The sequence below is a fragment of the Mycteria americana genome, chromosome 2 (assembly GCF_035582795.1).
Source record: "Mycteria americana isolate JAX WOST 10 ecotype Jacksonville Zoo and Gardens chromosome 2, USCA_MyAme_1.0, whole genome shotgun sequence".
NCBI lineage: Eukaryota > Metazoa > Chordata > Aves > Ciconiiformes > Ciconiidae > Mycteria > Mycteria americana.
In genome coordinates, this window is record NC_134366.1 from 25,871,686 (window position 1) to 25,898,875 (window position 27,190).

The following is a 27,190-nucleotide window of genomic DNA, read 5'->3' on the forward strand; positions in this document are numbered from 1 at the left end:
GACACCAGCTCTTACCCATCTCAATTCTGAGCCTTGCTTGCTCCTAGGAAGCAGGGTACAGCAGTCTTCCATGCATAATTGATGGATATTTTTGAAGCAAAACCTCAACCAACTCTGCCCTACCCTCACCACAACCTTTAAAATTGTGTTTTATCACTGTAATGCTGAGTCAGATAAAATAGTTGACTGTCAAGGTCACATGTAAGGTATGTGGCAAAGTGTGGAGTGGAATTTGGGTATTAAGTTTCCTAGGACAGCCCAATAATCTGTGTAAAAAATATGCTTAAGTTTCAGCAAAAATCTGTAACTAGTTTCAGTCTTAAAACTTATACAAAAAGAGTTTAAAAGAAATGTAATTAATAGGCGCTATTGAAACATAATAGGATGGTGCAACATTTTTCTGTGCTAAATGCTCAAGAAGAGATCAGTCAACGTTATAGCACTCTAAGTGGAAAAAAAAAAAACAAACAAAAAAACACCAAACAAAAAACCAAAAAAACCCCAAACCAAAAATCCCAAATCAGATATGATAAAAATATTGGATTTATTAAACCAAGGTTTTAATACTGGCCTCCTAAACAAGGTGAAGTGCAAAGTTGAATTGAAAGTGTTGAAATATAGTGAATGTTATCTGATGTTATCAGAAATCTCTGGTACTTAATCACTTGTGGTGTTCATTTATTCCTCTCTATACTGCAGTACTGTGAACATTGTCTTTAACTAGTGGTTGCAGTTTTAAAGTTGAATCTGTTTTTGTCAGATGAATAATTTTGGCATTTAATGACTAATGTGAAAATTAATAATCTGAGTCAAAGCCATAGGGCAGTTGTCATCAGATGTCTTTTGTCAACATAAATATTTATCATTGAACTGATTAGAGCTTTAGAATGATCTGAAGCACAAAGAGTATGGAAGCATTAGCAACATGGAAGGATTAGGCAACTCCTGTATCCCAACCACATGAGGCTTACTGCATGTTGGGATACTCCTTACTGCATGTTGGGATACTCCTTACTGCATGTTGGGATACTCCTGTATCCCAACCACATGAGGCTTACTGCAAACATACAACTTTGTCAGTAGCAGAGCATTGCGTACTGCTCTTGCGAAGCATTACCTCCATTCAGTGTTAGTAAGATATAAAAACATATGCTTGTTAGTAAAGCATAGTATCTGAAAAGTATGCTAAAAATGCTTTGGTTTTTAGGTTGCAGTTGTGTTATCGATGTAGGCCTCCCTGGTGTGCTTCTGTTTTCTTTCCATCGTGTGATTGTATAAACATCTGTGGCATGGACAAAAGGTTTGTGGTCCCCTTTTTTGTGGGAGATGTGTGTTGAATCACATGGCCAGTTGTGCATCCATATGCGACAAATGTGTGATTACGTGATGTAGGGGAAGCTGTGGCATGTGAGTGCCTGTGTGTAACTAGAGGTGTCTGACCAAAAGGTTGACTGCCATAGACTTAGGTACACAGGAACTGGGCAATTAAACCATGATAATGCATCCAGCTATGATGAATTTTCACGTCTTGTTTCACCTATCATATTGACTCACTGGAGTTTGGAGAAAACACTCCTTTTACTTTAAGGTAGATACATACCATGGTGGTCCTTTTAATTTTATCGGGCATTACTGGAAGCAAATCATGCTTTTGAAATCACACCTTTGAAATCATGCTTTTTTTTAATGTTATGCTTTTGAAAGCTCTCTCCTGCTCACTGAAATTAGTGATGCTGCTGATGTAGAGTTGAATTAAAAACACATTTCAACAGATACGTGAAGTAGGAAGTGATGTTGTTTAATGTGGTTGAGAAGTTGCTATTTTTCATTCCTCATTCAGCGAACAATCAGGTGTACAGCAGAGAGAATAATGTTATGCCAAATTAAGGTTGTCTTTTACACATGGCATTGAGAATTGATTATTTAAATTAGACTTTTTAGTTATCAGACATTAAATATGGCATCAGCATTTCACTCTACTTTATGTCAGTCTTGTCACTTAAAGTAATGATTTGATAATATGCACAACTGTGAACAGTAAATGCAGAATCTTTATCAGTGTGTTAAAATTCATGCTGAAAGAATGTCAGTTTTATATTTACTGCAGTGAGGAATATGTGCAAACTCCGAACTGAAAGGAGTGTGTGCGTGCGTAATTTATTGTCTGTATGAGCTGCATAGTTCACATACAGCAAAAAACATGAAGATATTTTAGGGATGAAGAAAACACTTTTCCCAGTGTCTTTAAAATTGGCAAGGCACCAATTGCCACCCTGACCTAGTTCAGCATGGGAGTGAATTGGTGAAAGGTAGAAAATGAGATTTGATTTAATTGAATTTATTTTTACTTTTGCCATTCAGAAGAAAAAATCTGAAAGTGTCTTCCACTTACTGAACATTAGCAGACAGCTATAACTGATTGGAAGGGAGTGTCTTTGTACTCAGTTAATTAAGCACACCTTCCTCATTGCAAATGACTGTAGTAGTATCCAGAGGGAACAAAAAATGATTAAAAGAACATCAAAGAGAATAGAAGTTAACAAATTAACACTTTCCAATCTCTTTCCTTTGCAGTTCTGCTGCAAGTAAGTGGAAAAAAAATCTGTAGTCTTACTATCTTTTTTTAAAGTAATGATACGATGCGCATTCCCAGTGGCTGTATTGTATGCATTTCTGAGTGACATTGTCTTTGGTAAGACTCTCGTGTGAGGAATGCATGAACAAGTTAGAAGCCTTTATAAATGCGTTTTGGAGAGAATTATTTTAAAATTCTTTTGGAGAGAACTCAGTTGGTTCCAGGGAGGTCAGATAGGAGAATCTTTTATTGAGATAAAGCTTATTATGGCTTTATACTCAAATGGCTAAGCATTTTTTATTCAGATAGGACCCTTTATTCCTAGGGATGCAAATTCATCTCAAGTCAACACTTTGTTCCTGGAATTTCTTTTTCTGACAATTTAAGCAAGAAAGTCTACAAAGCTTTGACCTAAAAAGTTCAGTATTTCCCCAGGACGTTGTTAGAAGTGAAAAGTTGGATTTCATCTCATGGGTATTATCCTGGTTGGGAGGAGGGAACAGAATAGCAAACCAACAGTGATAAAAAAGATTGTGCATTATGAGCTTTTGACACACTAGCAGAAGTCACACAGAGACATTTCTCATTGCTTCTGTGATAATACATATTACCAGGTAGTTTTTTCTTATGTTAATGGTTTAAAACAAGTACGTCTAAAACTCCCAAAAATCCAGTAAACCCAAACATAACTGAGCATTGTGTTCAGTTGTGTTTATTTCCAAGGCTGTGAGATAGTACTGTGGGGATTTATTACCTCCTTTTGCCTTTGTAAATAGCCAGTAATTCACAGAAGCCTGTAATATCCTCTGGACGACAGGGAGAAGTACACTGGTTTCAAGCATAAGGTGAGGTGTCCTGGGTTGGGTTTCTTTTACTGGTATTTTTAGATTTGATGGCCTATTAAGACTGAATATGATATCAATTGATGCTGAATACACACAAGGGAATTCACATGATTACGTGATAACCAGCTGATCTGCTTTGATACATACAGCAAGCAAGAGCATTTGTGTTATCACTGATGAGTGATAATAAAGCTTGTGCAGTATTGTGTATTACTTTTCAAAAGTAACTATGCTAATACAGCAATATGAGCTTGCTAAAGGACAAGCAGATTAATCCAGTCTTGCTTTCAGCTTTCTTCTGAACTGATGTGAACTACTGGTCCAGGTTAGCTCAGCTCCCTCTGCAGTCTCTTGCTGCAGAGAGAGCAGAGCCATGAGTTTTGTGCATCTTGTATAGACTAAAAGGTTCCATATAGCTTTCTACTTCTGTATCTAGGGCCAGGTCCTTTATTGCCACCATACAACATGTGGTAAGGGAGCTCAGATGCAGGAAATCATTCAGAAATCCCTCTGTGCCATCAGGGAAAGACAGTTCCTGACTTCAAAAAGCCCCCCACAGGCCTCATTAGTCTGTTCTCTTGGGCAGCATCCTTCTTGTCATTGGGGTCCTTGATGCCTCAGCAGACACTGTGTGGAAATGGTACATTGTCTGGAGAATCTCTCTGGGCATGTTGTGAATTTCCTTCTGCTTTTCACTTACCCCAGTATCCTTTGCCGGAAACTGTCTACCATGTCTGGGAATAGAGAGCAACTATATGGAGTCATCTGAGCACTTCTACACAGATCACCTGTGCAGGAGCATCCCCCTTTATCATTAGACTTGTCAGAGCTTTCTGAACCTAAGTCAGAAAGTGTTAACTCCCATCAGTCCCACTCGTTAGATGTGTTTTGGATGGCCTGTGTCAGTGTTTAGCTTATAAGTTCATTTGGATGAGAAGAGCTCAAGATCCTGTGTGACATTGAGGCCAACAAGATAGTAAACCATTCTGCTGCACCTGAGCCATCTTGCAGCTGTTAGATGTGTGCATGTTGTGATCTAGGTTGTACACTCACCCAGGCTCATGAAAAACACTGTGAAAGCAGGGCTGTTCATCCAGGCAGCTGGCAAGTCTCTCAGAAAATGTAATTGGTTTAAACAGGCATTTGGTCAAATGTTGCATGTGGCTCAAGTGGCTGTCCAGGCCTTATACTTGAAGGACTATGTAGGTGCTAACCTTTTTGTGTAGTTGAGGGCTTTCTCTTGCAAGTTTTAAGAACTGCTAATATTCTTTTAATATCACAGTCCATAAACCCCAAATTAGCTTTAACCTGCATGCATTTTTCTCACTGACAATGAAAATTATTCATTAAAATATGCTGTTAATATTCATTAAAATATCACAATAATATTCATTAAAGTGAGAGCTGCATAACTGTTAGGGGAAAAAAGGTATTTTTTTCACGGCTATAATAAACAAGCAAGGCCTGAAGCACAAGTATTAAATTTTTTTTGGTCTGAATGTGAAGTGTTGAGCCTCCTAATGTTAAGCCTTGCTGAAAACCTGACTTCTGGAGACGAATCCCATTCCTGTTTTTGGTCTTTTCCAACTCTCATCACAATGACCCTTGTCATTTTGTGAGTCTTTCATTTTATCACCAAAACCTCTGTTCTTACTAATAAGCTACAAACTCTTCCTGAGTGATGTCCTAGTTTGTTTATTACAAGTTATTTGACACTTATACAGCCTTGTGTATGACCATGCAAAAATTAAAATTACTAAAATAAAAGCTCAAGAACCACAAATCTATATCATTTCTACCTTACAACCAACCCGTTGAAATGCATTGGAATTTGCCATTGACTCCTTTTAGAGTTGTCCTCTGGTCTGCAGGGCTGCCATCCGGTGGTCTTGGAGAAACGGCAGTTCAGTTGCTTGTTCAAAACCCCCCGCAGAAGCCCCAGGCTGAGGTTTCATAGTGATCAGAATTGAGGTGGAGGAAGGAGCAAGTAAGATCAGAGTACGACCATGATAGGTGGTATGCCGATTTCAGATCGGGTGTATGGGTAAGAGGTGATGGTACCTCACCTTGCATTCATTTCCGTCCTTGTGAAGGTAATGCAGATAGTCTTGAAGGGGAAGGGCTTTCTTGGAGAGGGCTTTCCTCAGAGACAGGGGAGAGAACTTGACTGTGAGATGGCAGAAGTGTTTCCTGAGGCATCATAAACGGTTCTTTCCAATTTGTCTTTTCTTTTTGTGGAGTGGGGAACCGTTGGGAATGGAGAGCCTCTTTTACTGTTCTGTCTTCCCAAGCAGTCCCAAAGGGCCTGTGGTTTGCAGAATGCTCTACTGCTGTGCGTTAGGCTTGTGTTTTCACTTAAACCTTTTCACATTTAATATTACCAAATAAAAACAAAGGTGAAGAGGAAAAGAAAAAACAACGAAACAATGGCTGAGTTTACCCTGTAATGAATTCAGGGAGATTTTTTTTCCCCATCTCTTTCATAATCTTCCTCCAAGGAGGAAGCAATTGATACAGTGTATGTGAGTGAATTAATTGACTTTTGTGGAAATACCCGATGAATGCAGCATGTCTACAAGTTTGGAATAAAACTACATTCCAAAGCTATCCTTGAGAGTTGACGTTTATTCTGTTTAGCTGTGAAATTGTTGGGTTTTTTTCTTAGCACTTAGTGTCAAATCACTTGACTCTGCATTAAAGCCAAATGAAAGCCCACATTAATAAATATATTTTGAGTTATAAAGATTACAGTGCTGTAAGATAACATGCTAATTGAAATTTCTTTGCATATTTAAAAATAACGTTTTAAGTTAAATACCATTGATTTAGCCTAGCAAACTGGATATTTTCCTTATCTTTTTATTTTAAAAAATATTATTTTGAAGTAATTTAATAGAATTTAACTTATATTTTACGGCTGTAATTAAAGCTCTTTCTGCTTCCTGCCCTTATTAAAACAGTTTTTGTGTGCCATGAGTTCCATTTTAACTACAGTTCAAAAAGGAATGTGCATGTTACTTATGACTTTCCTGCTATTCTTTCTTTTGTTTCTGTATTTTGCTCTTAGGTTTCCTCAGCACATTGTTAGACCCAACCCTGGCAAGAAGGTGATTGATACGGCTCTTTGTGCCCTGGCTAAATAGCTAAACATACAGTGTATTGTGTCTGCACTTGGGGAAAAAATGAAATGCAATTAAATTCATTTCAACTTCAGTAACATGACATTTCTGTTTCTTTCATGTCAGCCTTTATTCTCTTCTATAATCAGATTTTGTAACCCTTTTTATAATGTCTCCTCACTTCAGCAGTCACTAAATAGGACGCTTGTGTTGCAAGTTAATTAGAAATTCTCATGTGCCCGGGTTGGCTTTTCCCAAATCTTTGGTGTGGTTTCCACATCTTCTGAGAGAGCATGTTTCACCAGCCACTGAGCTGTGAGGCACGAGGTCCATATCCACTCTTGAATCCTCCGTGTTTGGCTTTGCAAAGGCTTGTTGTGTTCCCATTTGGAAACTGTAGTATTTCTTAAAATATTTCAGGCAATAGGAAATGTCTGTATATTAGGAGAGATTTTTCAAAACTGCAAATAAAACTCCTGGGAAACGGTTGTTCACCCTTTGTATTGACAAAATCCATGAGGGTAACACTTACAGCCTTTCACAGCAGGTGCCAGTAAGAATTCAGGAGAATCATGGGAGAGAAGATGAAAAGGGGAGGACAAAAGATCTCATCATCCAGCTCTTTGTTCGTAATTGTAAATTACAAAAATACACAATATCAATGCTTAGCTCTAGGGAAAGCATTTGTGGAGCCCAGTGAAGGGTTAAAAGAAACATGGGGGATGAGTTAGATTCCTGTCTAAATTTACCTTAAAGGCTATTATAAGTAGGTTTAAAAAGTCATCTTTATGTTCAGTGAGAATTATTATTTCCTAATGAAAAATACATAAGCAACTCCCATTAAAAAAAACTTTTGCAGGAGAAAACCTATCATACTTGCAGATTTCCTTGGGTACACAGGCATTATTGTTATACTATTAGTTTCTTCTTTGTTTTAGCTCCAGTGTCCCATCCCCCAGCCTTATCTCCCCATCCCTATCCACCCTGTACTGTTGTTTCCTATAATTAGTGAAGATACACATCTGTCTTCAGGCTACCACCTAATCTCTAAGGCCATATGGGTAAATGGAGTATAATTATAATTTGGTAGAAATTGAGCCTTCTGCACATGGTTGTATTGCTCTTGTTATTTTAAAGCAGGCAAACTGAATCTATGATATAGTAGGGCTTGGAGGCTGGGGTTAGTCCTTGAGAAGTACATATTTTTTAGATGGAAATTGTGTTGTGTTAAATTTGGGTGGGAATTACGCCAGTTTGGGAGGAATTCTGACACAATGTTACCACAATATGCAAGCACCCTGCATATTGTGAAGAAATCACCTGTGATTATATGCAAAATATTAACAGAGGTCATTTTTTGTCCCCCTCTTTTTCAGTTATTTTTATTTCAGTTGCTGCGAGGACTGTCTTACATCCACCAGCGTTACATTTTGCACAGGGACCTGAAACCACAGAATCTTCTGATCAGTGACACGGGGGAGTTAAAGCTGGCAGACTTTGGTAGGCAAGCAGTTAATTACAAGTCTCTTATAATGTTGTAGGAATGTCAGACAGATGGTTCCATTGATTTCTCTTCCCCCCACCCTATTCCTTAGACACACCTTCTTCATTGTAGATAATTGCACATTTTTCTCCTGAGCGAAGAAATTGATTATGGTCAACAAAATGCTTGATTAAAAGGGAGCAAGTGAAAAACAAGTATATACTCCAGTTCTCACAAGGAAGATAGTGCTGAAAGTATTTCAATTTTATTTACCATGAGACCTCTGAATTAGAATTCAAAGCCTTTAAAAAGAAAAGAAAAAAAAATAGAGACCTGAGGAAATACAGACTATGAAGAGCACAGTCACTTTATGGAAGCAGCTTTAGGGTTGTGGAGATCTGGATTAACTTTCATAAAATGGTCATTGAAAGAGACTGAAGGACACAAGAATAAGTATTCCTTCTAAAGAATAAGGAAACTCAGTTCACCTGGACTGCTTTCAGTATCCATTAGTCCCTTATGGGGAAGCCTTATGTGGAGTATAAAGTCAGGGGAAATTGTCCCCTGAAATGTTAGCCTTTTTTATATTTTTTAGGTTGGTGTTTTGTTTTTTTTTTTTTTTTAATACTTTCTAGTGGCTACACTGGGGCAAGTATTCTTTCCTCTGAAAACTGTTGTGAATGCAGATGTGGAAAATGGCAATATTTTTCTTTAGTGGTTTTTACAAAATGTTGTAGAAATTTCTTTCTTTCCTGTAGGTCAACTTCTCAGCTACTGATTCCAGCAGAACTTCTGAAGTAAGCTGAAAATGTGACCTATCAGCTTTTTTAAAATGTCTTTTATTTTTATGACTGCTATCCACATCAGGCTTCACATTTCATGCAGCACCAGTAATGAAGGAGCCTTATGTGCTTATTGGCAATTTCACTGTTAATGTAGTCCTGGTTTTTTTGTCTTTTAATTAGCGTTACTGCAATTAACAGCTCAGTGTGTATTTGCTATGCTGGGGAAGGGCACAGGACTTAAGGTGGACACAGTCCACAAGAACTTGATTGGCCTTTGGATTGTAAGGCAGTTAGAGAAATAGTATTAGAAACAATTATTATATGGTTTTACATACCATTTTCTGTTGCTGTTTTTCAAAACTTGGAAGATGCCAGAAGTGTTTTAAAGATATGCTTTAAAAAAGCATTCTTGCATGTTGCATTTTACTGTGAGATTTCATCTCTTAAATACATGAAACAGGTGAATCATTAAGTGTTTTTGTAGTGAAATATGAGTTAGTCCTCTGTTGAAGGTGCTGTGCTGTGCTGTTTGAGATGACTGGTTTTGTTGTATCATTTATATGTATAAAACACTTTGAATTTATCTGACTTCCAAGTATCCCCATATTATAAGTCCTTCAAGAGATTGTGGTGATAGTGCCTTAGCTTTGATGGATACTGAAAACTCTGTAGATGATCTTACAAATGTTTCATACAGTGAGGGGGTTTTGCGGTGTGTGTGTTGCTGAAGCTCTATGGCTTTTGTGGCTGGGGAGAGGGAGGCTGCAAACTTTTCAGCTGTGTTTTTAAGAAAACAAAAAACACCTTTCACCAGCACTGTTAAATGCCTTGCTGGAGGTGTGAACTGATCAATGAAATGTCCAGCTCAGATGTAGGTTGATGCCTCTCTGGTTGTATTGCCTGATGCTGCCATAGAGCAGAAGAAAGGGTGGGAAGTTTGTTTTCACCCTGCTGTAGTAGGAAATGTAACCGTCACTTCTGATGAAATTATTGCCTCATTGTGGCACTAGACTAAATATCCCGGTGGTGACATTAAAGGCAGGATTTTCCCAGCTTTGTGTTGGCGGGAATTTAAGGTTGACCATAGTGTATTATTTTGAGAGAGACTAGAGATGTGTAAGTACAACCAGATAGAAATACCCAGTGGTAGACATATGAATGTGTAATATTGTGGAGAGGATTTTTTTTTGTCTTGGAAGTTTGTCCTGACCTAACAGAAACATCTGCGTAAACTACTCTTATACACTGAGAGAAGAGTATATATCTCCATTTATTTTTAAAGCTAGATTTTCTTTCATGGCTCATGACCTTGTAAAATTGAAAACCAGATGGGTTAAATTTATCTTCTGAGAACCAAGATGAAAAATTAGAAGTGATGAGGTTAAAGTCTGAAGGGTCATGACCTCTTTCACTGGAGGCATGAGAAATGAGAGTTTACAAAAAATCAAGAGCATGGCCGAAGTTTTTCATTTGGCATTGGGCTTATTTAATCTCCTCAGTGTAGGATATCAAATACTTAAAAGCGGGCTGTAGTGGATCGTACTTCTTGAATAAACAACGTAAAAGAAAGGCTATTCATGCCTGCCGGTGCATTGCACTGCGGCTGAAGTGGAATCTTTGAATAACTGTGGGCATGTGTTTTTCTACAGCAAGGCTTCCAGACATAGATACTCCACTGTGTGGGAGTGTCTTTTGTTCAGATGAACGGTGGTTTGCTTTTCTGTTCATTGTGCTATAGCTGCTAGGGAACATTTATGAGAAGACTCAGCAGTCAAATGAAAAGGGAGAACAGAACATAGAGGCTTTATCAAATTAAAAATGGATGAGCTATAAAAAATGGCTTTCTTGAGAAGATGTAATAGAGAAGACTACACCTTGAATAATTGTTGCTATGAAAAATAGTCCTTGAACTCCATTCCTGCATTCTTTTTTTCAATCTAATTAAAATTCTGGAGGAAATTAAAGTATATTAGGAATTCTCCTTATGAAACGAAGTGCAAGAATTATTTTTGATCCTGTGGTGTGAATTTGGCTGTCTACAGGTTTGTTTATTTTCCCCCTCACATATGTCTGTCTTGAGTTGACATAAAGTATTATAAACCTTTAATGAGTAATGCCATAAGCAATTACAAACTTAAATGAATAGAGCCTTGTGCTTGATGCTAGTTACCACAAAGGCTGGGCTCCATAGCTGTTCCTTAGCCTTTGGTTAGTAATTTCTTCACTTTAACTTTTCTTTGCACTGTATACAGATGCATTTATTTGGCCTTTGGATGTGTATTGACTTAAAAAAAGAAAATCTTTGAGCCTTTGTTTAGGAAAGTAATTACACAGTTTTAAAAGCAAGGTATGATTCTAGAATAAATGCATTTATCTTAACTATAAACAGTGTCAAATGGCTGTACGGCAGTGGATAGGAGCATGAACTCAAAGATCGAACACTAAGAATATCTTTTCTCAAGAGTTAGTTGGGATCAGGTGATTAGTAATCTAAGCAAAATAGTTACCTAAGCAAATATGTGATTTGTATTCATATTGAACATATTATAACCAGTGCCACGTGTCATTTCAGTGATACCTTATTTTCAAAATGTCACTTTGAACCTCTAAGAAATACATACCAAAGACTATAGGAGCAAATATAGATGAAAATACCAGAGGAACAGGCAAGCTCTGTCAGGCATATTATCTTTGACTCTGCATGAGCGTGCTTCTGAGTGGCCACAGGCAGAAGGGTCTGGGGTGTTGGAAGGGTTTAAATGGTAGCAACAGAAGCTCTGTGAGGGGATTAAGGCATCTGGGAGGAAAATGTGTTGAGGTGAAGGAGGAGGTGGGCAACAATGGGGTGTTGAGGAGGCAAAGGTAAGATGCTGGAAGAGGGTGAGGGAGAGAAGCAATACGTGGTTGTGGAAAATGTAGGCCCAGTGCTACGTGGGGCAGGTGATTTAGTCACAGCAGGTGTGACTAAAGGTGTGACAGATAAGGCTGAGGTGCTCCATGACTTCCTTGTCTTGGTCTTCATGAATAAGATCTCAAAATAAGGCCTTTGTTCTCAGAGATGGGGTTCAGGGAGGAAACGGGTGAGTGGAAGAGAATTGAGTTAGGGACCTTCTGAGAAATCTTGACCCGTGCAAGTTCATGGATCCAGGCAGGAGGCCTCCGGAGGGTACTGGGAAAGCTGACTGATGTCAATGTCATTCTGTATCATCTTTGAAAGACTGTGTAGAGTGGGGGAGGTCCTCAATAACTGGAGAAAGGTTAATGCACCCGTTTTCAAGAAGGGCAAGAAGGAAGGTCTGGGGTACTGCAGATTGGTCAGCCACCATCCCTAGGAAAATGATGGAGCAAGTCTGCCTGGAAGTCATTTCTGTATGTGTGAAGAAAGTGTTTGCCAGTTTTAGTAAAGGTAAATCATGTTTGATCCATGGGATTGCCTTCTGTAATGAAATGACTAGCTCTGCAGTCTTCCAGTGCCTAAGAGACAGTTACCAAGAGGATGGTGGTGCATAGCAGGAAGGTGCTCTTTACTGAGGTGCAGTGGGAGAGTGAGGGATAACGGTCATAAGTTGAAACGGAACTGGGTATAAGGATGGAAATGTTCACTATGAGAGTACTTCAGCATTGGAGTGGTCCAGAGAGATGGTGAAATCTCCATTTGCTTCACTGACTGGACAAAGCCTTGAGCGCTCTGGCAGGTTGAACTAGGTGAATTCTCCTTCTTGTGTGGTTCTGTGACTCAGTATATACCATGCTTTTTTTGTTTTGTTTTGTTTTTTAGTGATTGGGTATTGGCATTTAGCTATTGTGTATGGTGATATAAATCAAGATTGGCTCATCAGTTATGCTTGCATCCAGATTATCATACATAATAAACTCCAGCACGAAGTCCCTAAATAGCTGATAACAATCAAGTAGGAGGTTGGTCCCACATTCCATGTGGGACTTTCCAGGAAGGATTTACTCTTTGTGCCTTGTTTCTTATTCTCTGTCCCAAAACATCCACTAACAGCCTAATATTCTGACTCTTCCAGGGACAATATGGACCTTTAATCTGATCATAGTATGGTTACTCTTACATAGCCTTTAGTTAGAATAATTTTGTGCTTTCTGGGTTGAAAAATATGTAGTTATACTTGTTATTAGAAATTTTCAGATAGAACATTTACCTAGCTTTTGAGGGTAGGCACATTGACATCACCTTTCAGTGCATTGAGAAAATCCTCAGGGCACGGGTGTAGAGAACAAAACATTTAAATTGACTAGCATGTGAAGCAGTGGTAGCACTTCTGAGGCTGTGAGAGAAACTGGCCAAATTACTAGTAGAGCCCTTGTCCTGCTTTATCTGTGAGCTGATCAACCTGCTGCTGGAAATTGTATTTCAGGGGATTGCTTGTTTGTGAAACTTTCCCATTTGTCTTTTCTGCTAGGCCTGCAATAGAAGTGAACTGCACAAAGTGGGTGGATGAGAAGTTTGACGACCTGTTTGGTCTCTCTTTTGGATTGTGCAGTTATTGTAAGTGCAAGGACCTCCAGTGTAGTCACATCTTTTAATTTTAATCTTTTAACATTCTTTTTAGTATGTACACTGACCTTCTCACTATGCCGTGGCTCCAAGACACAGTGTATGGCTATGACTATGCAGGTACCTTAGAGGCAGAAGTGCAAAATATGATTTCAAAGTATGAATCACAGCATGTCTAGAAGGTATTGTTAGCGTGACTATAATTTGCAAGGACAGGAAAACTTGCTGATTGATGTTATTATTATTATTACTTGAATAGACATTTCCTCTTCCCTCTTGTTCTCTGCCCTGATTTTTGTTAGTTTTAGTCCTTTAAAACTATCTTCAAACTGCACTAACACCACCACAAATTCTAGTGTTGTAAGGTGAGTGAGAAAGAGCATCAGGAACTTAGTGCTTTAGTGCTTGTTCCTGCAGTCAGAGAGTTGCCTTCTTGTCTGTGGAAGTGGGCTTTGGAGAGAAAAACAGCACGAGAATCTTCATGGAAATGTCTTTGCTTTACTCTCCCAAATAACACTGACCCTGAAGCTTTTCCTGTCAGTGTTTTGTTGTCTTTGGGCATCTCCTTAGATGAGTAAGGAGCTGCAGGAGGTCTGCATTGCGGTGGAAGTCCTGCCTTAAGCTTTCAGAGTTTTGTTAATATAAAGCCCTGTGAGGTAGTAAAAGAAAGAATCAAGTAAGTGTGATTGAATCATGCATCCTTCTAGATACACAGGATGATGATAATAATAGATAGCAGGAGCAAAGAGGCTTGAGGTTTGTAATAAAGAGAGTTATACTCAATGGAGTTGCAGTTTAAAACTGCAGCTGAGTATTAAAGAGGATGTTTCCATGAATTTCCATATAGCTTTTTCTGTGGGGAGCATATTGGGGATCTGTCACGAGGGACAAGACTATTGCTGTATAGTTTACTGTTAAAACGATTAAAGCTATGTTGACAACTTGAAAAAAAATTAGTTCTTTTTTCACAGTAAGAATCCCGTAAGGAATTTCTTTATAATGTACCACGTAAGATTCATATGAAAGGTTGGATAGCATAAAAGATTGCTTGCCTGTTTTTCTAAAACTGCTATGTTTTTCTTTGTAAATGCTCCACAGAGTATCAGTTCTTGAAGATGCTGGTATAAGGAGTCATTACAGTGCCTGAAGAGCTGGTACTTTATATCGTCAGTGATGCTTGATGACACTGTTTGCAAAACTCCTCCAAGAGCATCCCTAGTTATGTAGGCTGGCTACCTCTGATCTTCCTGGCTTCAGGCGAGCTTGAGGAACAGCGGGCCATGGCGCTGCAGCCGCCTGGCATTCGGGATGAGCTGTAGGACCGTCCTGGGTCACTTCTGAGGCAGCTGACGCACAGCGGGCTCCTGCTGCCTCAACAGCAGGCCTTGTTGAAGCTCTATAAAACAGTGGAAGCTGTCTGGATTTTTATTATCAGAGGCTGCTACAGATACAGGGAACCAGCTTACCCCAAATGTAGGTCCCCAGACCCCTCTAACACCCTGTCTGAATTAACAGAGAAAGAAAAAGGCATTTATTTCCCATATTCCTGTGGGAAGTTGCTGTTACCCTGGGTGCAGCCTGTTCCCCTCTGATAACAGCCTTTGAAATCTGAAGAATTTATTCTTGTACCCCCCAGGAAGGTCAGTAATGGGTTTCTTTGAGGACTCTAGTTGTATTAAATATCAAGAAACGCAGATGACTTCAGTGACAGTGCTGTAAGTTGTAAAAAGGAAATGGGAACCTGGAAAGTGAAACCTGAACTGCTCAAACTTGAGTTAGCTTGCAGGTCTTTATAAAAGACAGTTATTTCTGTAATTAACTGTAAATACAGCATTTTCCCTTGAGAGCAGAAGCTGATAATGCTGTTCACGGTGGCAGCTGGGCTGGAGGCCTGGAGCAGCAGACCAGACTGTGCATTTGTCCTGGCATAACCTCAAACACACACTACCGAGACAGTGAAAAAAGCCCTTGCTGTCCCTGTTTCTTTCTAGATCCAGGGAAAGGGAGGCCAAAGCTCAGGAGTGGAGCTGATAGGTAGCTAGGGGACCTTCAAGTCCTTTCTCTTGGAGGAAGGATTAAAGTCATAGGCTGTGAATGCTGTGGGTACTGTGGACCCAGAGACCCATGGCAGGCTGCTGTGTTAGTTATTTGCTTTCCCAGGATGACAGGCTTTCCCTCCACTCCTGATGTTCCTTCTGTTTCTTACAGTATAACTGGCTGCTGTCAGGGAGTAGCCAAAGCTGCCTCCTTCCCCTCTCCTCCCAGGAGCAAGGGCTTCACGTACTGTGCTCGTGACCTTCTCTCATCTTGCCCAGAACAGATCTGTGGTGGAGAGGGAGAGAAGGTGTGTAGGTGGCAGGAAATCGCAAGCGACAGCAGTGCAAATTTGATTTTTGGCATCGGGGTTGAAGAATTCCTCTGTGTTTTGTTTTAGAGCTGAAGACGTAGGATACTGTGATCTAGTGCCATTGCAGATGCTTCTTGCTTCTCATATCTGTGTGGTTTGTCATTCCCATTGTGGACCTCAGTCTAATATACTTCATAGATCTGGTGGTTTTATTGAGGTGTCAGGTAAATCTAAATAAAAATTGTCATCATGAGAGTCAGTGCAGGAAAAATACCTTATGGACATAAACTGGGTTTGATAGCCTATGGGGAAAGAATAGATTTTACACAGGTTTACTGTCTGGAGACAGCACTTTGCAAAAACTGTGATGTTCAGTTTTGTTCAACTAAGACTTTAGCTTCCCTCTACTAATACTAAATGCAAAGTAGAGCCACACACTGAATTTTTGGCTGTGTCAGTCTTCACTGATTGCTTTTTAACAGTTGAAATTAAAATTCTTTAAATATACCAGCCTTTTCAGCTATTACTAAAGTAGATGCTGTAATTTAAGCCCTTCCCACTGAGAAGCACTGTGTAGGATTATTGGCTGATAAGGAAAATTTTTTTAAATGTTTTTTTTTTTAAACCATTAAGGAGCTGGAGATTGGTGTGACTCACTAGATAGGTCCCCTGTTAAACACATCTCAGATTACTTAGGGTTCAATCCAGTTTCCCATTTTTACAAGTTAGAGTTACACTGAGCCTTTAAATAGGAAGAAAGCATCTTAATTATCCATTAAGGGCAATAAAGGAAGTTGGTTATGACACCATTAAAACAACTGTGATGAAAAATCTGTTTCAGTGTTTTGTACTTAAGAACAACATGGGATTTAGATGTCATCTGTACTGCAGCTAGCTCAATGCTGACTGTGATCTTGCATTATTACCACAATAATGATTTTTTTTGTTGTCTTGTGTTCCCCACCTAAGTGTCAACCAGACTGTTATGTGATAATTGCACAAAAATCATGGAGAACTGTGATCTGCTGTCTGTACAAGAGAGATCCATCCATCCAAATGAATCTGTAAATGTACTTAAAATCTGGGCAGTAATGACAAGGGATATTTTAATTGAAAAAAAGCCTTATTCAGTTACGTGACCATGTTCTATCAGTTTTATATGAGAACACTTTCTCTTCCTACACATCTTGCTTCTTTTATAGCCTTAGCCTTTTGACAACTGTGGTTGCAAGTCTCTGTATTTAAAACACTGAACTTTGTTTAAAACTGAAGCTTCGTTGTTTGTTTCTGATACAGCAGTTACAGAGGAAAACGACGACTATGGTCATGGTAAAGTTTTTGAATATAGCCGTCCTGGTTGATCCCATAGTACTCTTCATCTTTGCTTTTTTGGTCTGATTATGGTTTTGCTTAAAGTTTCCTTATTTAAGAGAACACACTTAGGGAAAACTATGCCAAATTTTAAAATAATTTTAATTTCATTAATGTGTTAATAGTTATGCAGACTTATTTTACACAGGAAATAATCAGCTATATGGAAATTAAAGGATAACTGGAAAATGGTGTGGATTAAAGACGAAAGAATTCATCATAAGTCAGAACAACAATATTGATATGCAAAGAAAAAGGTTAACGTGAACAGAGACTGGCAGTTCTTTAAGAGAAATGTGCCATTTAACATGATATGAAATAATTCCATAATTGAGATAGCATTTTAAAAAGGCGGTGGCTCTGTAATTCATAACATAATTTATTTTGCCCCAGACAGTTTAAAACCTTACCTTACTGCAATACAGTCACTTTTTATCTAGGTAATTTTGAATAATTTATGCAGGGTTTTTTCATTCCTTCTGAAGGACACAGTGCTGGCTATATTAATATATTTATAGATGCACAATTGGTACTGATGTACATAAAAATCATGCTTGCAGGTCTACCTGCATTAAGATGAGAATTTCCCCTGCAGCAATTGGCCTTCATGATAGGGAGAAGAGGTCAGACAGTGCTTGCCTTAGTAATGTGTAACACTTACCTGGTGATTTACATTTCCAAAGAGCTGTACAAATGTTAACTCCACATAGCCACCTTTGTATATGTTACAAATAATCAAACTATAAGACTGAGAGGTCAAGCGAAATGTTGAACGACACAAAGGTACCAATATTAAAAGTGGGAGATCAGGAATCAGCAGCTTTTTATCTGGGTGATGTGTTTTATCTGGTGTGTAACCACTTTGCATGGAGAGGAAATGCTGCTGTATGACTTTTGTGTTACATGGTAGGGCAAATGGCTGGTTAGATCTTCACTTTGGTAAAGGTGCCCAAGCTCTTCTCCAAAGTCAGTTCAGCTTTTCCCACCTTTAGCTTTTATGGCTTATAATATGTCAGATATTACAGCAATTTTTTTCTGTGGTCATTGGCAATAAGGGGGAAGGAGACCTTCAGATGTCATCTCTTTTATTCCTACCCACAGCCATGAACATACTCCTATCCTTCTTATTGCAGCATTTTTAAAGTCACCTGGACATCAAATTTTTTAGTTATATTTGCTCTCGTGGCTATATTTGCTTTTAAGGATATTTCATTGCAATGGTCTTTAAGTTAGATATTAACTGCAGTGGGTTGATTTGATTATAAAAGCAGATATCAAGTACAAGGCACTAGAAGGGAAAAACTTTGTTGTACTGTCATTACTGATGTTGTTATGGATTCTTCAAGCAGGCTGGAAATTTGATTCAGCTTTGAACTGTCTGTAGACCCTAGGAAAAAACTGAATAAATTAAAATTTTTAAAAAAAAGGAATAAAAAGAAAAGGCAGTGGCTCACTGAAATGTACTTTATAAACACAAATGCCTCATGTTAGTTTCTTGAAAATTTGTCAATTCTTTGCCCATTCTATCTGTGCTCAGGATTACCGCCAGCTTTGCTGCACAGGTTGCAAGATGTGATGCTAAATGAGATGTGCTCACCTGTACTTACAATTTGCTCATACATGCAAACTTGAAATAGAAAGTAGTTTAAATAAAACATGAAATGTTTCAAAGGTACTACTAATATGACAGTAATATTTTGTCTGTGGTCAAAATACTATCAGGGATCCTTTGCTTGCAATCTACAAGTAGTTTTTATCAAGCATTGCATGGAGAAGTACATCCATAGTCCTTAAGTTAAATGAAAGAATAGATAAAAGAACGGCTTGGTTTCAGTACTAACAAATTTTCATTTGTTTTATTCAGTTATGCTACAGGGTTCTGCAATTCTACTGACTTAGTAGGCTTACGTCTGTACATAATAGACTAGATTTGGTTATATGGCTCCAGTTTTGCTGTCCTGGCAGTGGCATTTCTGTGTTTCAATACCACTGTAGAGCAAGATGCTTCATGATGCAACATTTGCTTTTTAACTACATATTTTCAGAATCATACTGTTAAGGCACAGCCTTAATGCTCTTCTAATGTAACTTTTTTAAAAACGAAATTGTCTGTTTTCATTTCTTCTTTTTATGTGACAAAATTATATTAAGAACTGATTAGGTGGCTCTGCAGGAATACAGATGCCTGATTACTGATGCAAAGTCAAATAATCATTTAGACCTAAGCATATTGAAACGTCTCTCACATAAAACTTTCCTTCTAAGATTTGTGATTCAGCTAATTTAAGATGACATATACATTAAATGAGTTTGCGGAGCGATTCAATTGAACAGGTGAATCTGAGACTCCCAAGATTCCTGTAGTAAGATGTTGCTTTATAATATTGCTTTACAGAAGCAACAGTACTTACACAGGTTTTCTCAATGGTTTCACACTTGAAAGCAAAGTGAAAATCATTTTAAAATGTAGTGAAATCTTTAAGTCTTCTATAGTTATTTTGTTCTTTGGTGTATTTCAAAAAGCTTTGAAATAACTGAGAGAATTTTTTTTGTTAGTTTTGCACCAATGCCTGTACTGTACTGTACTGATGTTTTCAGATCATTTTTCTCTGACTTAAGCCAGAGCAGGCAGATGTGTTTTTAGATGCTCTGGGTGTTAATCTAGTATGTGAACATATGTACTAATGTGATGCGTTCTGGAGTCCAAAACATACTGGAGTTTTTTGGCAGAACAGCCAAGACAGTGTTTTACTTGCTAAGGAAATACATAAGCTGCAGAGTATAACATATTGTAGCAATGACAAAAATCAGCTGAGTATTTGTCTTATCTATAAATAGTCTGGCTCAGGTACTGGAAGCAGCCTGGATTAAACTCCGTGATCACTCGAGAACAGTTTGTGCCAGGCAGGGCAGTCATGGTTCAAAAGATGAGGCTGGATAATAGAACAAATGCAGCTGCGTCCTGCAGTGTAGAAGTGTAGGAGGTTCCTGGAGTGTGTGGCAGATAACTTCCTGACACAGCTGGTGAGCGAGCCAACGAGGGAAGGTGCCCCACTGGACCTCTTGTTCACGAACAGAGAAGGACTTGTGAGCGATGTGATGGTTGGAGGCCGTCTTGGGCAGAGTGATCACAAAATGATAGAGTTTTTGGTATGTGGAGAAGCGGCGAGGGGGGTCAGCAGAACTGCCACCTTGGACTTCCGGAGGGCAGACTTTGGCCTGTTTAGGAGACTGGTCGAGAGAGTCCCCTGGGAGGCAGCCCTAAAGGGCAAAGGAGTCCAGGAAGGCTGGACATTCTTTAAGGAGGAAGTCCTAAAGGCACAAGAGCGGGCTGTCCCCACGTGCCGAAAGACGAGCCAGCGGGGAAGAAGACCGGCCTAGCTGACTAGAGAGCTCTGGCTGGAACTCAGGAAAAAGAGGAGAGTCTATGACCTCTGGAAGAAGGGGCAGGCAACTCAGGAGGACTACAAAGGTGTAGCAAGGCTGTGCAGGGAGAAAATTAGAAGGGCCAAAGCTGAGCTAGAGCTCAATCTGGCTGCTGCTGTAAAAGACAACAAAAAACACTTCTTCAAATACATTAGCAGCAAAAGGAGAGCTAAGGAGAATCTCCAGCCCCTAGTAGATGGAGGAGGGAACACAGTGACCAAGGATGAGGAAAAAAAGGCTGAGGTACTTAATGCCTTCTTTGCCTCAGTCTTTAATAGCAGGGCCAATTCTTCTCTGGGTACCCAGCCCCTGGAGTTGGAAGATAAGGATGGGGACCAGAATGGAGCCCCCATAATCCAGGGGGAAATGGTTAGTGACCTGCTGCACCACTTAGACACTCACAAGTCTATGGGGCCTGATGAGATCCACCCGAGAGTACTGAAGGAACTGGCAGATGTGCTCACCAAGCCCCTTTCCATCATTTACCAGCAGTCCTGGCTAACTGGATAGGTCCCAGGTGACTGGAGAGTAGTGAATGTGATGCCTATCTTCAAGAAGGGCCAGAAGGAGGACCCGGGGAACTACAGGCCTGTCAGCCTGACCTGGGTACCGGCGAAGCTGATGGAGCAGATCATCCTGAGTGCTATCACATGGCATGTAGAGGATAACCAAGGGATCAAGCCCAGCCAGCATGGGTTCAGGAAAGGCAGGTCCTGCTTGACCAACCTGATCTCCTTCTACGACAAGGTGACCCGCCTAGTAGATGAGGGAAAGGCTGTGGATGTTGTCTACCTAGACTTCAGTAAAGCCTTTGACACTGTTTCCCACAGCATTCTCCTGGAGAAACTGGCTGCTCATGGCTTGGACGGGCGTACTCTTCGCTGGGTAAAGAACTGGCTGGATGGCCGGGCCCAAAGAGTGGTGGTGAATGGAGTTTACTCCAGTTGGTGGCCGGTCACAAGCGGTGTTCCCCAGGGCTCTGTGTTGGGGCCAGTTCTGTTTAATATCTTTATCAATGATCTGGACGAAGGGATCGAGTGCACCCTCAGTAAGTTTGCAGATGACACCAAGTTGTGTGGAAGTGTTGATCTGCTTGAGGGTAGGAAGGCTCTACAGAGGGACCTGGACAGGCTGGATCGATGGGCTGAGGTCAGTTGTATGAGGTTTAACAAGGCCAAGTGCAAGGTCCTGCACTTGGGTCACAGCAACCCCATGCAACGGTACAGGCTTGGGGAAGAGTGGCTGGAAAGCTGCCCAGCAGAAAAGGACCTGGGGGTGTTGGTTGACAGCTGCCTGAATATGAGCCAGCAGTGTGCCCAGGTGGCCAAGAAGGCCAATGGCATCCTGGCTTGTATCAAAAATGGTGTGGCCAGCAGGACTAGGGAAGTGATCGTGCCCCTGTACTCGGCACTGGTGAGGCCGCACCTCGAATACTGTGTTCAGTTTTGGGCCCCCCACTACAAGAGGGACATTGAGGTGCTGGAGCGTGTCCAGAGAAGGGCAATGAAGCTGGTGAAGGGTCTAGAGCAGAAGTCTGATGAGGAGCGGCTGAGGGAACTGGGGTTGTTCAGCCTGGAGAAAAGGAGGCTGAGGGGAGACCTTATCGCTCTCTACAACTACCTGAAAGGAGGTTGTAGAGAGGTGGGGGTCGGTCTCTTCTCCCAGGTAACAAGTGACAGGACAAGAGGAAATGGCCTCAAGTTGCACCAGGGGAGGTTTAGACTGGATATTAGGAAATTTTACTTCACTGAAAGGGTTATCAAGCATTGGAAGAGGCTGCCCAGGGAAGTGGTTGAGTCGCCATCCCTGGAGGTATTTAAAAGACGTTTGGATGAGGTGCTTAGGGACATGGTGTAGTGGTGGTCTTGGTAGTGTCAGGTTTATGGTTGGACTTGATGATCTTGAAGGTCTTTTCCAACCTATATGATTCTGTGATTCTGTGATTCTGTATGCACAGGTAACACCTTAGCTGGAAAAGCAGGCACATCAAACTTAATTGCATTGGCTGTGCCGTACAGGGGACAGGAGTTGGTGGCTGGCAGTTGCAGAATTGTGCCGTTTATACTTAAGTCAGACCTTGTACTGTAAGAATTGATGGTTTCAATACCCATGTGGCGACAGTTTTTCAAATTCACAAATTCCACTCCTGCAGGGTAATGTCAAATGGCAGTGTGATTTGATTTATAAATAAAATAGTTGTTAGATCTGCTTTTCAAAAGTACTTTTTGTTTGTAGATGCTAATGCTCAAATACTTGCTTCTCCATGTAGCCCTGTTCTTGTTAAATTAACTATCCTAGACCACTTCCTGAGATCCAATTTGTTTGTAAATAAATTTGCAGGTACTTGATTAGGCTTTTAGTAGCTGACAATGACTTGAGGTACTCTCTTCATCAAAGCTCTCCAGATATTTTACCTCTGGATGGGAAATGATGGATCAGCAAAATTGTAGTATCCCACTGGAATAAATCACTCCGTAGAATAACATCCCAGTGGTCATGCGACTATCGTTGCCTTTCATCAGTGTTCCAGTGCTCCACAGATTAACTGTGCTGAGTTGTGGACCCCATTAATAGATGGAGAGAGTGGTATGTGTTTGCTGTGGCATCACCTTGTTGCTGCCAGTGTTGTATGGTCAGTTAAGAAACAAAATTACCTGAGTGTAAACAACTGGGATTAGATGTTTGAAAATGAAATTCTTGGTGAAACTTAGCTTCTGTGTTTCTGTTTGGATGACTGTGAATCACTACAGTAGCTCCAAGTTGTGCTTATTTTAACAGTTCTTCAGCTGTCAGATTTAATACAACATTAAACTAGAAGGATTTAAATGGTACTGCTGCCCTGTATACGATGGGCTTGAATCTGGTATGTGTTCAGTCCTCTTAGCACCCGAACAAAGGGGGAGGCAGTTTGTCTGTCTACACAATGATTTTCTAAAAAAGATAAGTCTTGCACAGCACAGAGCAAGCCTATTTATTTCTTTACCAGTATGTCATATTTAGCCTGTCTCATGCAATATGTCAAGTAGCTACTGCACTTTTATCAAGTGATAAGTTATCAAGGTATCAGTTGATAAGGGTTGGTTCTTTTTTGCTTGAACCCCAGATGGAGTCATCCAAAAATGGCTCTTGCAGTCCTGCTTTTAGTTGTACAGATAGGAATCATGGTAAACTGTTAACTTCATACACAATAGCCTGAAGTAATTTGTTAACTTCTGTGGTCAGTGCTTGATGGACTATCATACTTCACCAGATTGAACATCCATAGCTCTCAGTTTGTCTCCATACAACATTTTTTCCCCTGGATCACTTTATTTTTTCTTTTCTGAATTCCTTTGGTTTGTTAGGGGAAAATCCTAATGATAGTGAAACATTTATACCTCAAAAATGTAGGAAGGTGGTCTGTTGCCTTTCTTGTCTTCAGCAAGTTCATTGCTCATGTGTCTTAAAAGTCCACATATATTATTATTATTATTATTATTATTATTATTATTATCTAAACTTGAATTATTTTCCAGTATTGGGCTCATTCATTCATAGTTGTTTCCCAGTTTTCTCTCTTTTCTCAGGGTATATTAAAATATCCTGAGACACATTACCTCTCATTTTCAGTGAAGAATTATTTTCTGCCTGTTTGTCCTTTCTAGAACTTCCTCCCTGCACTCTGCAGATCTTCCCAATTTAAAACCATCTGTTCAGTCATTGTTAACTCTTTGCTTCTAACCTAATAACTTCACTGTGGAATGAGTAATTCTGACATTTTCACTTGCAGCCTTATTAGTGAAGTGGTGTGTTCATGTTGCGATGTTGTTAGGAGTAGAGGCCATCATCTAAATACAGATTTTTTGTGAGACAACAAACTGAGGATCATTAAGTAAAAATCCAGAATCTGGAAAGTAAGACTTAAATCAGTCAACTGTTAAGGTATTGTGGGCACATGTACCATATCCATAATGAATCCAGGTCTTTTCAGTAATGCAGAAGTTATCTTTGATGTGAAATTGCTTGCTGTCCTTGAGTTCTGTTAGCTTTCACGCCTGTGTGAATGTTTACAGTGCTGGTGCAGATTGTTTCTTTTTTTTTCCTGCCCACACTACTTTTCAGCTTCCAGACTAGCAGACGCAGTTGAACATATTCATGCTGACCCAGAAGGCCATGGGAATAGTTATATTTTCCCAGTGTTGAAAATGGAGCATACATTTCTTTTGCACTTCCATACCACTTCCATACCACTTTTTGATTTGAATGGAATTTCTGGTGTGTTTCTTTCTGCTAATGGACAATGAATGAATTTGGCAGTCATAGTACATGTTCAGCATCAGTGGGCTTTTTCAAAATGTGTCAGAAATTTTTTATAAGGATTTTAAACCAAGGAAATAAACAGCTTTTATAGCTAGGATGGCTTTCAGTCAAATTAATCAAAGGCATCTTTTAATATACAACCAACAGCTGAGCTCTTTCTGATATCCCACTTTTCCACTGGCTGTGATCCTTTGGGTGGCTCAGGAGGCAGAAGAAAGAGGTGATGACAAAAGAGATGATGCTGGAGTTGTTGGGAAAAGAAAAACACTTTTCACAAGGGCTAGAGTCATTCTTTCTGATAGCAGAAAAAGTATTTCTGCGTCTCCCCTTTTTGCAACTTGTGCTTGTCAAATTGACAGTTGAGTCCCATTCACAGTCCAGCATAATTATCATCTGTCTTACTGTAAGTGATGGTCTGGAGACATACATGAGATAAGATTTGCAGGGAAAAATAATCTTTTATTCGAACAACTGATACAGCTGGAAAAAACAGACAGGCAGAGAGGCACACATGCCTCTTGCCTTACTTATTGCTCTCTGCCTCTTGAAGACTGACTCCTGCACTCCGGTTTGGAAGACCAGTCATTGCTCAAATGCATTTTGGGAATACTAATTTGGGAACCTAATTAGGCTCTCCCTGATAGTGGGTAACTTTTATAAATGAACAGCACTACCATAATCTAGTGGCTATATCAGGACTTAGACATAGGATATTGTAGGTACTTTATCTTATTTGAAAGGAACTTAACTCAGATGCTCTGGTAAAGCTGCATCTTAGTGACAGCGGTGTTCAGGTAAACAGCAGAGGGACCTAAAGGCTGCAGGATGCTTTTGATTGCTGAGAACTGACTTCTGGGTTAGAGAGCTGACTGCTTCATTGAAGCAGTGTCAGTGTTTCCACCCATTTTACTCCTGTTTTGTTGTCATTCAGGTATTCACTGAATAAATATGCTTCTGTTGGAAAACAAGTAGCTGAGTAAATAGGTTAAGTGAAGTTGACAGTTCATGATCTACAATAGAATACATTAACAATATTTTAATATTGTTACTGAATCATAGTTATGGTTTTATAAGCCATTTACCTCAAACTCTAGGTAATTGTTAAAATAAACAAAACAGGAGGCTAAAAAAGGAAGCACAAAAAGAACCTGAATCAAGGAAAAACGGCAACAAAAACCCCTTCTTTTTTTGCAGTATGCCTTACTAGAGGCCTTTTTGATATATCTAAATCAAAGTAGTAAACAGCTCAACACATTTAAGGTATGGAAAGGGAAAGCATGCACATGGTTGGCAAGCCCTTGTTTTTGCAGACGTGACTAGTTTCCTCATTTGCAGAATCATATTCGCTGTGAACAAAGGCTTCCTGATTGTCATATGAACTTGACTAGAAAGCTATCCTGCAGCTAAGGAGATATCAAATATTAATATTTGTGCTTGTGTAGCCAAAGGTGTGTGTATTGAATAGGTCTTGAGTCTGGATATAGCTACAGCCTCTTGTAAAAGCCAAATAAAATTTAAAAGTTACAGTGATAAATCAGTGCAATGTGTTTTGTCAATAACTGATGCTAGGTAAAATCAGATACAACTTCTGAGTCTGAGATAAAAGATAAAGCCAGATGAAGCAGAGAAAATTATGTTTATCAAGGAAGGAAATATCTTCTCACTCTTCTTTTTTTTTTTCCTTCCTTTCCTTCCCAGAGTAGAAGGCAGCAGGAGGTTTTGTGTGTTAAAGATATACATACATAGGCATAGATCATTCACTCTGTATTTTAAATACAGGGCATTGCAGGGTATCCTGAGCTGTAGTTTAATGAATAAGTTAAAAGCAGGTTGTGGCTTGTGTTGCAGTACAGGTAGATGCTGTTGTGCAAGCCTTGCAGTATGTAATGCATCAGAGCAGTTTTGTCTTTCAGTTTGGATAAATGAGGGCCATAGAAGTGCCTGGAGAACATTAAACAGTGTCTGTTCTTCCTGTAATTACACACAAGTTCCCCAGTGGGTCTGACGCGACCTGACTTTTAATAACTGGGCCTTATACTTGGCTTCCTTCTCTCAGAATAAGGCTGCAACAGCAGGACACATGTTGACCTTTTATCTTTCAGAAGACACAGGAACCGGACGGGAGTTCACTGCTTGTCAGGAGGTCCTCCCTCCATCTTCCCAGGCAGAAAAGTGCTCAAGCAGCAATATGTAAATATTGGGTACTCACCTGGTGATCTCTCTATCTTTTGGCTTTTATGCACACTGGCCATTAAGGTTTGAAGTTTTGATGATCCCCCATGAGCTCTGTCTTTTTAAAACAAGATTGTCGCTCTTCCTGTAGTGTAACCATGGAAACAGACAGGGAACCCTTAAAGAAAGTGATCGAACATGCTGTGCTAATTAATCCTACCCTTCAGTTTTCTTTCAGTTGAAGGA

At 39.7% G+C, this 27,190-nt stretch overlaps 1 protein-coding gene across 7 annotated transcripts in view; it reads left to right on the forward strand.

The window, feature by feature from the left end:
* CDK14 (cyclin dependent kinase 14) overlaps positions 1-27,190 on the forward strand; it is a 357,378-nt gene that overhangs the window by 159,675 nt on the left and 170,513 nt on the right. For all 7 annotated transcript variants that reach the window (XR_012774172.1, XR_012774170.1, XR_012774171.1 and 4 more), the window contains one exon: positions 7,916-8,039. Coding sequence is in view for 4 of the 7 variants with exons in the window: in XM_075492799.1 (XP_075348914.1) it covers positions 7,916-8,039 (124 nt within the window). In the remaining 3 variants the exon portion in view is untranslated. The remainder of the gene's footprint in view (positions 1-7,915; positions 8,040-27,190) is intronic.